The 17,450-nt window shown below is 36.8% G+C and overlaps 1 protein-coding gene across 1 annotated transcript in view; it reads left to right on the top strand.

Annotated features, from left to right (window-relative positions):
- Positions 1–17,450, top strand: part of Dhc1 (Dynein heavy chain 1) — a 108,255-nt gene that overhangs the window by 56,370 nt on the left and 34,435 nt on the right. The window contains exons 21-23 of the mRNA XM_067777450.1: positions 10,205–10,591; positions 10,662–11,247; positions 11,318–11,551. Of these exons, the coding sequence (XP_067633551.1) occupies positions 10,205–10,591; positions 10,662–11,247; positions 11,318–11,551 (1,207 nt within the window). The remainder of the gene's footprint in view (positions 1–10,204; positions 10,592–10,661; positions 11,248–11,317; positions 11,552–17,450) is intronic.

Here is a 17,450-nt window from a genome sequence, read left to right as displayed (position 1 = left end):
ATTGCATAACAATAAATCAAAATTTTGCCGAAGACTACGTATGTTTTGATGAATAGCAACAAACGAATCCGTAGAATTATACATCAAATCAAGATCATTAATAGGGCTGATTATAGCGAGGTTTTTTATATATAAAATATTTGAGAAAGCCATTTGAAATATGCAAGTATGTATTAAATAATAATTAGAAAACTACGTTACTTTTGACAAATCGTCAAAAGTACTAAGAATAACAACGTCGCTATTATCAGTCTTTTTCATCATTATTCTACCATGATTTATCCACAGGTACTTATAATTTTGTGCTTTTTTTGTTTTCTTCGCTACTGTAAGCAGCGCTCTGTTGTAGCTAGTGAGACTATCGTTTATGTAAATATTGGTGCTTTTCTGTCCATCACCAAAAAGCTGAGAAGTTAATTTCCCCTTTTCTCTCCGTTTTTGGGACATAACTTTACTCTTCAACTCAGTAGAGGCAAAATGAATACGGAGCACGTTTGTTTGCTTGAATTTGTTGATGTAGCACTTGCTTATCTCTTCTGGAGAAACAGATAAGTTCAAAGCAGCGCCTAAAATTTGCTTTGTGCATTCATTCGCATTATCACTTGTTAGCGCTGGTACACCAATAATATCGACTGCACTGCTTAGTAGTTGTTGTTCACGCCAATTTAATACACTTTCAAGCCTCGATACTCTCTCGCTCAGTTTGTGATTTTCCTCTTTGAGTTGTTTCACCGTGCTTAGAAACTCGGTATTCACTTTCTTTAGACCAGGGATGCACCTTAACGTTAAGCTAATCGTTTATCAAAAAATTTCCACCGTTTCCGTTGAAACACTTCGAAATATTATCGATAAAGAAATTATCAAGATAAATTGTATCTCGTTTTTAACCGAAACGAAAAGCTTTCGTTAACGTTAAAAACGTTAACAAAAACGTGATACTTTATGTTTGAATTGTGCTGGCAATGCTATAGCCATGGTGAAGCCGTAAGGTGGCAACAACGAGCGCACATACACACACAAACTCCATGTAATTTGTTTGTGTAATTCGTTGGTGGTAATGTCAAAAATACTCTGAGAAATGTTCGTACTGTCAAAATTCATGAGAAAAGTTGCAATCAGCCTGGCTAATGCTTTCACCTTTAATGACTCCGCCATCAATCAGCTTTGCCAGCATAGTTTGAAATTAATAATCAACATAAACGATTTGATTTCGTTTTGATATGGCAGAAAACGAAACGAAATCACTTCGTTAATTTGACGATCTTAACGTTAATAAACGAAACGAAATGACTTCGTTTCGTTTATTAACGTTGATTATCGTAACGAAATGATATCGTTTCGTTGGTTAAGCATGCCTGCTTTAGACTCACAATTTCGTCATAAAGCAACTGCAAAGTTATTTCCTTTGTATTTATGTCGCCATCAATATGTATTTGCTGTGACGGCTGGATTGATTCCGTTTCTTATGCGTTTGTGTTGTTGTTATTTACGATATTGCTTCGTTCACTTGCACTTGAACGTATATTGTCACGGTTATTGCTGGGTATCTTGTGTGTTTGCTGTTTTTAGCTGCTGTTGGTGGTTATTTTTGGTTTGCTAAGTGCTGTTGTTGCCGATTTTGTGGTCGCACCGCTCGATCCGGACGCAGCAGATGCGTCCGCTATATCACCCGAACAGAGCCCAGAGGCAGCACCAGGTAATGGCTGTTGATGTAGCGAATCTATTGGCAACATATCAAAAAGATTGTTCAGCGCCTCCGCAGGGGTGGTGCGCAGTGCACCCCCACGCAGACTAGAGCACTTCTTTGTACTTTCTGGAGTGCCCGTATAAAAGGATTGGTCTAACCACAGCAGAGAAGAGCCATTGGGTAATATCCAGTGATAGTTCCCATCTTCGCGCAACAGCACCCCTACAGCTGTACAGGGCCACCGTTGCTTTTTTCACACGCTCCTGAGCGTTTTCCCTCCACGATAGTTTCCTATCCAAAATTAATAGCAGAGTCCTCAGCGCCAGGGTAGTACCTGCTAGCACCGGCAGCTGAAAAGCAGGTATCTTATATTTCCTAGTGAACATTCCTTATAGAGGTTTTAAAATTGCAGTAGATTTTTGTCATCCGGCAGAAGTTCAGAATGGGTCGGACCTTAATCGAAACTCATCCAAAGATTCTACTTCTTCGATACTGCATACCAACGACATTCTGTGAATACAGCATAAGTTATCTATGAAATTGCTTGAATGTGTTTTTATACTCAACGTGCTTTGCACACAGAGTATATTAATTTTGACTGGATAACGGTTGGCTGTACAGGTATAAAGGAATCGAGATAGCTATAGCCTTCCATATATCAAAATCATCAGTATCGAAAAAAAATTTGATTTAGCCATGTCCGTCTGTTAATACGATAACTTGAGTAAATTTTTGGGTATCTTAATGAAATTTGGTATGTAAGTTCCTGGGCACACATCTCAGATCGCTATATAAAATGAATGAAATCGGACTATAACCACGCCCACTTTTTCGATATCGAAAATTTTGAAAAATCGAAAAAGGGCGATAATTCATTACCAAAGACGGCTAAAGCGATGGAAATTGGTAGGTGAGTTGACCTTATGACGCAGTATAGAATATTAGTAAAATTTTGGACAATGGGCGTGGCACTGCTCCTTTTAAAAGAAGGTAATTTAAAAGTTTTGCAAGCTGTAATTTGGCAGCTGAGTATGTAATGTTCGGTTACAACCGAACTTAGCCTTCCTTACTTGCTTAATTAAAATATGTAGGGAGTTTTTTCTAAATTGATGAGCAAGGTCCCATGAAATTGTTTAATTTGATTCATTTACTTTAAATATCTAAAAAATATTACAATCCTTATAGATCTTTTAAAACTGCAGTAGATTTTTGTCATCCGACAGAAGTTCAGAATGGGTCGGACCTTAATCGAAACTCATCCATAGATTCTACGTTTACCAACGCCTTTTATACAGAAATGTCTATACTGCATACCAATGACATTGTGTGAATACAGCAGAATTTATCTATGAAATTGCTTGAATGGTTTTGTTTTTGCTCGATTTGAACGCCCGTCTGTGCGTCAACATATTAAGTTACGACAAAGGAGCGATATTATAACAATTTATTGAAACTTGGCCTCAAGAGTAAATTTTAAATAGGTATAAAGCTGTGATTGTGCATACTCAGTTGCTTACGCACATAAGAGTGTAATGATTACAAATATTATGAAAATAAATGTACATACTGTAACGAATTTACTTGCAAATCCTCTTATTTGCAACCTTCTGCTAAGTTCGAATCACTAAACTGTTGAATAAATAACTCCAATATTCAACAATGCAAAACGGCCCCTATTAAAGTACTTCACAATAAATAACTCTACTATTGCCCGACAGATTGCATGCTTAATCAAAACTGATTCTAGCGCCTCTACTATTGCTGCCTTTTATACTCTTTGATTTCCTCGTTGCATCTTCTAGGCGCTTCTGTTCTGGAATCTACTAGTTGGTTATCTGTTATAATTATAACTACAGATGTACGTGTATAGATTCTCTCACAGCTCATGCGCGTGTGTTTGACACTTCCACAATTATATTGCATAGATGAGATATCTGCATGTGTTTGTGCGTTGCTTCTCTACTGTGTCTACGTCCATACGTGTAGACATAATGATTGAATTATTTATGTGCATCAAGTCACTGCTTAGCATCGGCTTAGAGATGGCAGTACCCCTTAGTGTTGCTAATATTCGTAACAATACATATGTGGGCGTCGAATTGATGGATGATTTTATGTTGAAAATTAAAATAATCAAGTGAAAAGTTAAGGAAGGGCTAATACATATTTGTTTCTCACCTGCATTGTATGAGGGTAATATACCACAAAATAAATATAAGTTTGTAAGTTTTAAATCGATTCAATCAATAACAATAGCGTTCGATATGAGAGTAATTTCAAGTGTCCAACGAGGGTGAATGGGAGTCATAAAATAATAAAAAAAATAAATGTAAGGCGCGATAACCTCCGAAGTAATCTAAGGCCGAGCTTCTCTTCCAATTTGCGTCGTGCTCCTCTTGATTATCCCTACAAATTGGTTGGACGGGACCTACATGTTTTATGCCGACTCCGAACGGCATCTGCAAGGCAGATGAGTTTTCACTGAGAGCTTTTCATGTCAGAAATACATGCGGAGCACTTGCCAAACACTGCCCAGGGGCGACCCCGCTTAGAAAAATTTTCTTCTAACTGAAAAACCTTAGTTCTAAAATTTTTATGTGGCTTTGCCCGGGGTGCGAACCCCGGGCATACGGTGTGGTAGGCGGAGCACGCTACCATCACACCACGGTGGGAGTCATATGTCACATATATGACGCCTATTGGCCTCACAGACAGCTAGCTTATTATTTATTATATTATTTTATTATTTCAGAGCAATTCACGCACATTTTTTGGCTCCCAAATTACACTTTCTTGGCATTGGGATTACGAATTATGTCCAAAGATATCTGTTAGCAAATCGTGAAGATGTATTATGTAATTAAACAAAATACGGGCATAGCATACCAAGGAGGCAATTAATCAGAAATCATATAGAACAATTCTAAAGAAAAATATGACCATTTCCCACTACGCTGCTCATAGGACTGAGTCTCATATTTCGGACTAGCTTTGGTCCCTTAATTTATATGCGCTCCTAGAATACTCGAGGTGTTGATATTACAATATTATTATTGGTTTCTTAAATATTCGTAATATATTGCAGTACAGTTTAAAATTTTGTTGAAAAATTGATAGACGTTTCGTCGGTTGAAAGAAAGTAAAAGATTAAAGCTTTCCTGAGTTCCAAACTTTAGATTTTGCGTGCTCACCTCCTTCTAGTGTCATCTTTGTTCTAGTTCTCTGTCTATAACACTTTAAAGAACACATACATATATACATATGAATGTATATGTACTAGGGCGGGTCGATTTGTGGGGAGGCAAAAAAATCGCCCATTGCTCTGTGAAAATCATATTCTAGGGATGAAAATAAGAAACTTTGCCGAAGGAACCATACCTCTAAAACGAATTCTGATGTCTCCCCCCCCCCCCCCCCCCCCCCCCCCCCCCCACAGGTAGGGGTAAATTTTGTAAAATCCCACCTTGACCCATTTAGAGTGCACCAATCGAGTCCAAATGTATGACCGACCCCCACTAACTTTGGAGGCCCGACCCACCGATACCAGTGGCACACCCCCTGGAACCCCCCTGGGGGTTCACCATGCAAACATTTCAAAAAATCGCCGATTTTGCACTTTACATGAAAAAGTGGGATTTTTCAAAATTTACCCCTACCTGGGGGGGGGGGGGGGGACATCAGAATTCGTTTTAGAAGTATGGTTCCTTCGGCAAAGTTTCTTTTTTTGATCCCTAGAATACGATTTTCACAGAGCAATGAACGATTTTTAAATCGAACCGCCCTAATATGTACGTATCTGTGGGTGGTCTATCTACTACAAGGAAAATGTTCTTGTACTCGTAAGCAAAATGGAACATAAACAAAATTAAACAGATTGAGACAGCAAAACAATTTTTACTAAAACAGGTTAGGGCGGGACTGTGTTGAAATTTCAAAAATTCATAAAATCTGAACAATCAGTTGTATGGCATATATTTTATACATACGACCGATCTTAACGATTTTCTCAGACAACAATTTATGCCTTATTTGTAGGCATCCTCTGAAATTGCAAGCTTATAGCTATTAAAATGAGGAAGAAACTACTATTAGAATTGTATGGGATATACAGTGGTGGATTTACGGGGGAGGAGGGTTTCGGGTTGGCTGTATATTCAAGTTTTATCACATACAGAAAGTGGTATATCAATATGGATATTCAATGAAGAGGGTCCATCCAAACGTTCTTGACTGATTGTACTCCGCAAGTATGATTTTAACCTGTTGAGGGCAGAAAATGTGCGTTCTGGTGTTGCTGTCAAAACTGGTAGAACGGCTAATATGCGCAATATCTTATTTACATGTTCGAAAGCATTTGGATTCACCATCTGGAAAATTAAGATAAATAGGAAATATAGCAAAACAATTTTGTAGGTAATCATCAAAATTGTACCCAACTCAAGGGCATCAAACGTGTTTTTAAAATTCTGACCATCGCCTCGCCCTCTCCACATTTTGACTTCCATTGCAAATTCAGTTTTGGAACAATTCACACCACTTCCATAAAGTTCATGCAGTTTATTGCATTTTTCAGCGTTGTATTAATTTTTGGGGAACAAAACACCGAAATTTTCGAAAATTAGTTGGTGTTCAATGTAACGGCTCTTGATATGAGTTATGAATGCATCAAGGAATGGAATATAGAAAACGATTCTATAATAATCTTCGACGCTCTCAGTATCAACGTTGCATCTATTTAATTGATCTTTACTGATGCGTGGTTTCTTGTGTAGCGCAACTCTCTTAAGGGGTTGCCAGTGCATTATATAGCTTATCCAACCCAATTGTCATTCTAACCTACCCGTGGCGAATCCTGTTTCATTAACAGCCGAGGCTCTGGCGACCCCGAACTCTCGATGGGTCAAGGGGTGGGAGGGCGGTATGGCCTATAAGGTTTCATGTGGTCATAACATATCATTTCCCGAGATGGTCGGGCTGGTACCTTTATTGTGCTTGTTACCGGAACGTACCGGATCTGCATCCGGCAAAGGACCATCAATATCGATAACACTCCCCAAGGCCTTCGGGTAGTGTCCTTATCGCTGCAACAACAACAGCAACGTTTGGAATTGCACGCTAGAAATAGCATTCACAAGATTGCCATATTCGCTTCATTGTTGCCAATATAAAATTGTATTAAATATGTAAATAAATAAATGAAAATAAATGTTTGTCCATGTAATTAGCGAAATTATTTTAAGTAGAGGCTGAATTAAGACATATGTATGTACTTATGTATTTCGTAAAATAGAATGAATAAATGTGCAGCAGAAGTTCTTTAAAGAAATTTGTACTTATTTATACGATAGTTAAATAAATTCATTTACCTAAATTTGGATGTGAATTGTTATTGCACACATACATCTACATCAGCACTAATATGAATATGAGATTGCGAAGGGTTGTTTTTTGTAGGTAGGCTTGTGTGGGTGTATGTATGTGTGTATGTGTTCGCACGGTTCCTTCCTGATTAGCTTCAATGAATATTGACATGTGTTAATGCCGTGTGGCGCTGCTGCAAATACGAAAATTCGCTTATTCGCTTAGATTCGTTCATCAAGTTTGTGGTGGCTTGTTGTTGTTGTGTGTATGTATGGACTTAAGCGTTTGTTTTGAAAAGACGATGGTGTACGTTGCATGCAAATATGATTACGTTTTAATCTCAACGTCAAGCAAGTCATTCACTCCGATACGATAATAAAAACAACAACACACACTAGTATACTAACAATAACATAAAATTTCGAAAATTTCGAAAAACCGAAAAAGTGCGATAATTCGTTACAAAAGACAGATAAAGCGACGAAACTTGGTAGATGAGTTGAACTTATGACGCAGAATAGAAAATTAGTAAAATTTTGGACAATGGGCGTGGCACCGCCCACTTTTAAAAGAAGGTAATTTAAAACTTTTGCAAGCTGTAATTTGGCAGTCGTTGAAGATATCATGATGAAATTTGGCAGGAACGTTACCCCTATTACTATATGTACGCTTAATAAGAATTAGTAAAATCGGAAAAGGACCACGCCCACTTTTAAAAAAAATTTTTTTTTAAAGTAAAATTTTAACAAAAAATTTAATATCTTTACAGTATATAAGTAAATTATGTCAAGATTCAACTCCAGTAATGATGTAGTGCAACAAAATACAAAAATAAAAGAAAATTTCAAAATGGGCGTGGCTCCGCCCTTTTTCATTTAATTTGTCTAGGATACTTTTAACGCCATAACTCGAACAATTAACCAATCCTTTTGAAATGTGGTAGGGGCATAGATTGTATGGCGTTAACTGTTTTCTGTGAAAAAGGGGGAAATCGGTTCATGCCACGCTCAGTTTTTATACACAGTCGTCCGTCTGTCCTTCCGCATGGCCGTTAACACGATAACTTGAGCAAAAACCGACATATCTTTAATGAACTTAGTTCACGTACTTATCTGAACTCACTTTATCTTGGTATGAAAAATGAACGATATCCGACTATGACCACGCCCACTTTTTCGATATCGAAAATTACCATAATGCCATAATTCTATACCAAATACGAAAAAAGGGATGAAACATGGTATGGTAATTGGATTGTTTTATTGACCCGAAATATAACTTTAGAAAAAACTTTATAAAATGGTTGTGACACCTACGATATTAAGTAGAAGAAAATGAAAAAGTTCTGCAGGGCGAAATAAAAACCCTTAAAATCTTGGCAGGTATTACATATATAAATAAATTAGCGGTATCCAACAGATGATGTTCTGGGTCACCCTGGTCCACATTTTGGTCGATATCTGTAAAACGCCTTCATATATACAACTACCACCACTCCCTTTTAAAACTCTCATTAATACCTTTAATTTGATACCCATATCGTACAAACTCATTCTAGAGTCACCCCTGGTCCACCTTTATGGCGATATCTCGAAACGGCGTCCACCTATAGAACTAAGGCCCACTCCCTTTTAAAATACTCATTAACACCATTCGTTTGATGCCCATATTGTACAAACAAAGTCTAGAGTCACCCCTGGTCCACCTTTATTGCGATACCTCGAAAAGGCGTCCACCTATAGAACTAAGGTCCACTCCCTTTTAAAATACTCATTAACTCCTTTCGTTTGATACCCATATTGCACAAACGAATTCTAGAGTCACCCCTGGCCCACCTTTATGGCGATATCTCGAAACGGCGTCCACCTATGGAACTAAGGATTACTCCCTTTTAAAATACTCATTAACACCTTTCTTTTGATACCCATATTGTACAAACAAATTCTAGGGTCACCCCTGGTCCACCTTTGTGGCGATATCTTGAAACGGCGTCCACCTATGGAACTAAGGATTACTCCCTTTTAAAATACTCATTAACACCTTTCATTTGACACCCATATCGTACAAACGCATTCTAGAGTCAACCTTGATCCACCTTTATGGCTATATCCCTAAATGGCGTCCACCTATAGAACTATGGCCCACTCCCTCATAAAATACTCTTTAATGCCTTTCATTTGATACACATGTCATACAAACACATTTCAGGGTTTCCCTCGGTTCATTTTCCTACATGGTTATTTTCCCTTATGTTGTTAGACGTATTCTAGGTACGTTTATCGTTCGATATAAATTATATTGCTAGGGGTAACGCATCTTTTGCGAATTTCCACTATTTTAACTTCCTTATTTCATATATGTCTGATTTGTGTATAGGCTACTGCCCACAATTTTTGCAGATAATAACAATTTTCAATTGTTTTAGATTTGGAAAAAAATATTTTGAATTTTGTGGGCCGTCTGGCCCATTGAGAATGGGTAAATGCGCTTCCTCCCTGCAATGTTTTAAAAGTTGAATGAATTTGTCCGCCTAGAGCAGTGCAAATAAGCTATGTCTTTGCAAAAAAGAGCTTTATGTCAGTGGTATTTCATTTCCCAAGTGGATTTATAACAGTAATAGGAAAACTTCGAATTTTAAAAAATGGGCGTGGCACTTCCCCTTTTATGACTAAGCAGTTTTCTATGTTTCGGATAACTCCAAGAACTCGGATGGCAATAAAATTGGGTACGGAGACTTTCCCTAAAGCAGGAAATATTTCTAGAAAAAATGGACGAGATCGGTTAAAGTCCATGGCCACTTTTATATAAAACAAGTTTAAAAGGGTTGTAGACAAGAATAATAAGCTATAACTTAGAAAAAATAGTTTTGAATCAATGATATTTCACTTATCAAATTATACTGTAAGAGGAAATGGGGAGACATTTTTTTTTTTAAACGGGCGGTGCTACGTGTTATGTAGAAAAGTAATTTATATGAAATGAAATGTACAATTGAAGCTCACGCTGAGTATATAATGTTCGGTTACACCCGAACTTAGACACCTTTATTTGTTATATTTGCAAAAATAAAGCGTTTCCGTCTCCACTGTGAGCCACCATATGTTTAAGGGGAAAATTCAACATTTCCTGTATTAAATCGTATTATTTTATTCGCAGAATCCCGGCTATGCTGGCCGTAAAGAGTTACCTGAAAATTTAAAAATTCAATTCCGCACCGTAGCCATGATGGTGCCAGATCGACAAATAATTATACGCGTAAAGTTGGCTTCTTGTGGATTTTTGGAAAACATTACACTGGCACGCAAATTCTACACACTTTACAAACTGTGTGAGGAGCAGCTCACCAAACAGGTGCACTACGATTTTGGTTTGAGAAATATTTTATCAGTGTTGCGTACATTGGGTGCTGCTAAAAGAAGGAACTCGAAGGATGGCGAGAGTACGATTGTGATGCGGGTCCTACGCGATATGAATCTTTCGAAGCTGATCGATGAAGATGAACCGTTATTTATGTCGCTGGTGTCGGATTTGTTTCCCAATCAGGTAAGTGATATATACATATGTAGTACGGATACTTCAGTTTCATTTTACAATGTTTTATTCTCTCATACAGACACTCGAAAAGACCAATTACCCAGAGTTGGAAGCAGCCATTGCACAACAAACGGAAGAAGCAAACTTTGTTTACCATCCTCCATGGGTTCTCAAACTTATACAGCTTTATGAGACACAAACTGTTCGTCATGGTATTATGACGTTGGGTCCAAGTGGCGCTGGCAAGACAACTTGCATTCACACACTGATGAAGGCGATCACACAAATGGGCGATAGCCATCGTGAAATGCGTATGAATCCGAAAGCTATAACGGCCGCTCAGATGTTTGGACGTTTAGATGTTGCTACCAATGATTGGACTGATGGCATATTTTCAGCATTGTGGCGGAAAACTTTGAAAGTAAAAAGTGGTGAGCATATTTGGCTTGTGCTGGATGGTCCGGTGGATAGTATTTGGATTGAAAACCTTAATTCCGTATTGGATGATAACAAAACATTGACCTTGGCAAATGGCGACCGTCTCACAATGGCACCCACTGTAAAAATTATATTCGAACCACACAACATAGATAATGCATCGCCAGCTACAGTGTCGCGTAATGGTATGGTTTACATGAGCTCATCGGGATTGGATTCGAGACCAAGTGAGTTGCGTAGAAATGCTGTTATTTGTGTTTATTCAATGTTGGAAAGTTTAATGCGCCTTTTGTTTAGTTGTACAAGCTTGGCTTAAAGATCGGGCACCGGGGGAGAAAACTGTTTTTTGGAATCTTTTCGAACAGAGCTTCATTCAGGTCTATAACTGGGGAACACAAAATTTGAAATTATTGATGTCGGTATTGCAGTGTAATATAGTGCGGCAGATGCTATCGATTTTGGAAGGTTTGGTGCCAGTGAAGAAGGAAGAAGAGCAGGCGGTTAGTTTGTCTAGTAAAGAAACAAATGATGGTAAGTGATTGGTGTGAGCGTTTTTTTTTTAATTTGATTATATATATTATTATTACTATGATTTGCCGAGTTATATCCGCTCGTTAAAATGTAAAAGATGAAACAGTTTGTTGTTGCCTGCTATGTGTGGCTTATGTTGAAATAAAGGAGCACTAACTAAAATTGCACGAATAGTAAAACGAAAACATCATTTACATACTTATGTATATAAAATTTTATAATAAAACATTACAGCGACAAAATTAGGCAAAATTAAAAACACAATGTCATTTGATGACTTAACACAGGAACGCCGCGATTCTGCTGCCAGTGCAGATGGTGGTAAAGTTTTGTAACGAATTTAGTTCAATTCCGATTACTTGCAACCTTCTGCTAACCTTCGAATCACTAAACTGTTGAATAAATAACTCTAATATTCAATAATGCAAAATGGTCTTTATTAGACAATAACACTTCGACTTCTCAAAAGATATCGTGCTTAAATCAAACTGATTCTATGATTGCTCAGCTTGCGCTGTTTTATACTCTTCGATTTCCTCGTTCGCATACTTCTAGGCGTTTCTAGAATTTAACTTAGTTACCAGCTATAACTACAGATGTACGTTATAGCTTCTCATATGCGCGTGTATATGTGAGTGATACTTGCACAAATGATTGCCTACTTTTGTGAGCATCTCCGATAAGATATATGCATGTGTTTGTGCGATTCTCTCCGCTGCGTGTACGTAAATATGTGTAAACATAATGATTGATTCGTTTATGTAGAAACAAGTGACTGCTTAGTATCGGCTTAGAGATGATAGTATCCCTTCGGGTTGCTAATATTCGTCTCAGTATTTATGTACATACATACATATACTTTTGAAAAACCATTTGCACAGCAAACAGATCCCATTTACCTTATTGTATGAACTATATTATGGGCCCTGCAGTCGAATTTAGTTGTTTTTTGAACAGAAAGAAATTCGTGGCTGAATCATAGGGGTGGTGGCGGGTTATTAGCTGATTGATACTTTTTCATCTGATTTTACATTTCAACTTCCTCCGCAGTTCGATTTTGACACTAAACCATAGAATTATCAAAAACAGAATACATGTGTTTGTTTGCAGGTATGTATGTTGCACTGCCACTACCTTGTATGGTTACGCCATGCGTAAAATATAGAGCGCTCACTTACTTTATTTATTTATTTATTAAGTCTATGGTTTAGAAACCTTACAGACTAAGACATACATATGTTATTAATTATATTAAAAATAGTACATACAAAGTTTTTCTTTAAATTCATTGCGATTTACAAATATATTTAATTTATTTCTCTACATAACAAATTAAATTCCTATAGCAGTCTGATAATTGGTTCATTTTGAGCATACCTGGTTTTGCAGAGGTCAATAGCAAATAAATCACGATGTCTCAAGTTTCTAGCTGGAACGTTGAGTTTAATGCAACGCAATAGAAAAGGACAATCAATAGTCCCATTGAGAACATCACGAATAAAAACTAAGTCAGATATCAATCGCCTACTGGCAAGAGTATGCAGACTTATCAGTCTGCACCGCGGAACATAAGATGGAATAGTCATTTCAAACCTATTTTTTATGGAGAACGGTAGAATGAGCGACACTGGCGCCATCTGATATTGAAAAGTAGCCAACTCCCAAATTTTGTTCCAAGCAAATCATAAGAAGAAGAATTTGACATTTGCTTTGGCTAAGGGTGTTGGCACACTTTACAACTGAAATTATTTTTCCCACTGGTTGGTAAAATTTCTAACATTTTTCGCAATTGAAAACTGCAATATAACAATCGAATACGACACAAAATATGTTAGCAAGTATTTTTGTTGTATAGGGAGAATGTTTACATCAGTGCTTCACGAAATTTTGTATGTGGATGGGCAAGGCGTAATAAACTTCAATTGCCAAGTCTGAAGTTCCTTCATATTTGCAAACGCAACATTGATTGTGGCGATGTTATTGGAATGCATAAGCTTGTGTTAAACACATCTATATGAAAAATGCCATTGCACCGCGGCCATTAAGTTATTTTGCAGTGATTACTTAAGGGATTTAACGAACGGAGCCAATCGACAACAACGTCAATAAAAAGTACAAAAATTCCCGGAATGATAACAATTAATTCGAATAATGGTTTCCTACTGAAATTAGAGTTGGCAAATATCCGTGTACCTGTGATTTTGTCACAGCTACTGAAATATCACAGTACACTTCAGCGACTCACAGACTCAAACATAGCTCTCATCACAGGAACAAATCGCTTCTATGCTATGAACCAATATAATGAGCAAGTTACTCAAGCTGCGACTGAGTAACAGTAGATGTCCCAAAAAATTACGTAGAGTTTATTATTCGCAACACAATCCGCAGGGAAAAATATAAAACTGAAGTATTTCTATATGACAGCATGACACTGCTAATACGCATTCAAACATATCGAGAGGGGTGTCAAAAGACGCGTATTGACCTCGACAACAATAATCCGAAGGCGGAAAATAAAAAATTTAGCTCGTTCAAAAATATTAACGAAAAACCGGAACATGACCCCAGACTGCTCCGAGACCGGTTGGGAGACCAAAACTATATCCGCGCAAAACACTTATGTTCACAATTTTTTGTGTGGGTATCACAAAATCTTCAAAATTACTACAACCACATGCAAATTTCCAATTTCTTTCACAAATATGTCTTAACAGACCCAAAATTTTTTTTTCCGCCGGAACTCAAAATTTCAATTCCAAAACATCCTGTGATTATTTTGTTGTGAGCAAACTGTAAATGTTTTGAAAATAATACGTTAAGCTTTTGAGGTATATCTTCTCTTGTGGTGTCGCCTAATGCAAATTTTGCAAGTTTTAAAATTACTTAAAAACACAAGTAAAAGTGTCTAAGGTCGGGTGTAACCGAACATTATATACTCAGCGTGAGCTTCAATGGTACATTTCATTTCAGATAAATTACGTTTCTACATAACACGTGGCACCGCCCTTTTAAAAAAATGTCTCCCCATTTTCTCTTACAATAAAACTGGATAAGTGAAATATCATTGATTTAAAACTATTTTTTCCTAAGTTATAGCTTATTATTCTAGTCTACGACCCTTTTAAACTTGTTTTATATCTAAGTTGCCGTGGTCTTTAACCGATCCCGTCTATTTTTACTAGAAATATTTTTTACTATAGGGAAAATTTGTGTACCCAGTTTTATTAAGATCTGTTAATTTTTCTTCGAGCTATGGCTCCCGAAACATAGAAAATAGCTTAGTCATAAAAGGGGCGGTGCCACACCCATTTTAAAAAATTTTAGTGTTTTCCAATTTAATGTTATATGTATATCAATTTAAAAAGTAAATTTATATTGATACAAAGCTCTTTTCGCTAAGATATAGCTTATTACTTTCGTTTACGACCCTTTTAAAAATCTTTTATATAAAAGTGGTCGTGGACTTTAACCGATCTCGTCCATTTTTTCTAGAAATATTTCCTGCTATAGGGAAAATCTGTGTACCCAATTTTATTACGATCCGTTAATTTTCTTCGAGCTATGGCTCTCGAAACATAGAAAATTGCTTAGCCATAGAAGGGGCGGTGCCACGCCCATTTTTTAAATTTGAAGTTTTTCCTATTTGTTGTTATAAATCCACTTGGGAAATGAAATACCATTGTTATAAAGCTCCTTTTTGCAAAGATATAGCTTATTTTATTCGTCCACAACCCTTTCAAAAATCTTTTATATAAAAGTGGGCGTGGTCCTTAACCGATTTCGCAAATTTTCCTTCAAAGCATTTCTTATAGTAAGGGCAACCTCTCTGCCGCATTTTGTTACGATAGGTTTAACGATTTTTGATTTATGATTAATAATATTTGTAAAATTTATTTTATCACAGGTGGGCTGTGCCACGCCCATTTTAAAACAATTTTTCAAATTTTTATCAAGAGTTGCAATATCAGTCCACACGTCAAATTTCAACATTCTAGGTGTATTATTTACTAAATAATCAGGTTTATTGTGTTTTCCAAAATGTTATATATATAAAAAGCAGGCATGCTTAACCAACGAAACGATATCATTTCGTTACGATAATCAACGTTAATAAACGAAACGAAGTCATTTCGTTTCGTTTATTAACGTTAAGATCGTCAAATTAACGAAGTGATTTCGTTTCGTTTTCTGCCATATCAAAACGAAATCAAATCGTTTATGTTGATTATTAATTTCAAACTATGCTGGCAAAGCTGATTGATGGCGGAGTCATTAAAGGTGAAAGCATTAGCCAGGCTGATTGCAACTTTTCTCATGAATTTTGACAGTACGAACATTTCTCAGAGTATTTTTGACATTACCACCAACGAATTACACAAACAAATTACATGGAGTTTGTGTGTGTATGTGCGCTCGTTGTTGCCACCTTACGGCTTCACCATGGCTATAGCATTGCCAGCACAATTCAAACATAAAGTATCACGTTTTTGTTAACGTTTTTAACGTTAACGAAAGCTTTTCGTTTCGGTTAAAAACGAGATACAATTTATCTTGATAATTTCTTTATCGATAATATTTCGAAGTGTTTCAACGGAAACGGTGGAAATTTTTTGATAAACGATTAGCTTAACGTTAAGGTGCATCCCTGATAAAAAGTGGGCGTTGTTATCATCCAATTTCGCTCATTTTCAATACCAATCTATTCTAGGTCGAGATAAGCTCATGTACAAAATTTGGTGAAGATATCTCAATATTTTTTCAAGTTATCGTGTTAACGGACGGACATGGCTCAATCAAATTTTTTTTCGATAATTTTGATATATGGAAGTCTATATCTATCTCGATTCCCTGATACCCGTACGACTAACCGTTATCCAATCAAAGTTAATAAAAATCTCAGCAAAGCTCGCTGAGTATAACAAGTTCTGAAAGTTGGCCTTCAGGGTTACCACCCTATCAATTTTATAAGTTTCAGAGTTCAAGTACATCTCAACCGATCTGTGTTTTTAGCTAGGACTGCAAGGCTCATCGGTACACAAATTACATCAAAGTAACTTTGCAAAATTGTACATTTTTAATTTACCAGTCAAGTAAGTACTTCCATTGCAAATTAGACCAGTGTCTTTCATATATTACACTATTTCCAACGCGTTTTCAAAGATAATACGGTTTTAGAAAAAATCTGAAAAATGCAACTTATATAAACTTATCGCTTATCCGAAGTGAATTATCACATTTAATTGAAACTTGGCAAGTAGGAATCTATTCCCAGATCTTGTTATAGGATAACCTTTTTTATATTAAGGTAGCCTTTAATAATAAAATATGTATATATTTGGCGCGATTTACCTTCGAAAAAATTTAAGCGGAGCTTCTCTTCCAACTTGTTCTATGTCGACTCCGACGGGCATCTGCAAGGCAGATACATTTTCACTGAGAAGCTTTTCATGGTAGAAACATACTCGGGGAGTTTGCCAAATCACTGCCAACGGGCGACCTCGCTTACAAAAACTTTTCTCTAATTGAAAACACGCCACGGCCGCGCCATCATCTCACCACGGCGGCTGCTTCCTTATAGGCTAATACTTGGCGAAGATGACCAGGGCAGACCTAATAAAATATATTGTGCGAATATTCACATCACTAAATGATACTAGCATCCCTAATCCGATACTAAGCAGCCACTCGTATTTACGTAAACAAATCAATCTTCATTTACACTTGTACAGACAAGGCAACGGAGAGATACTCATAAACACATGTAACCATCAGCGAAGTAGTACTCACATATACAGACGCATAAGGCTACAAACTACAAATATACATGAAGATCGCTGATAACCAAGCATGAAGTTCACGAAATTACTAGACCTTATTAGAAATAAGCGAATGAAGC

This window comes from Eurosta solidaginis, chromosome 1 (assembly GCF_040869045.1).
Source record: "Eurosta solidaginis isolate ZX-2024a chromosome 1, ASM4086904v1, whole genome shotgun sequence".
NCBI classification, from domain to species: domain Eukaryota; kingdom Metazoa; phylum Arthropoda; class Insecta; order Diptera; family Tephritidae; genus Eurosta; species Eurosta solidaginis.
This window is presented reverse-complemented; position numbering and strand designations above follow the sequence as displayed.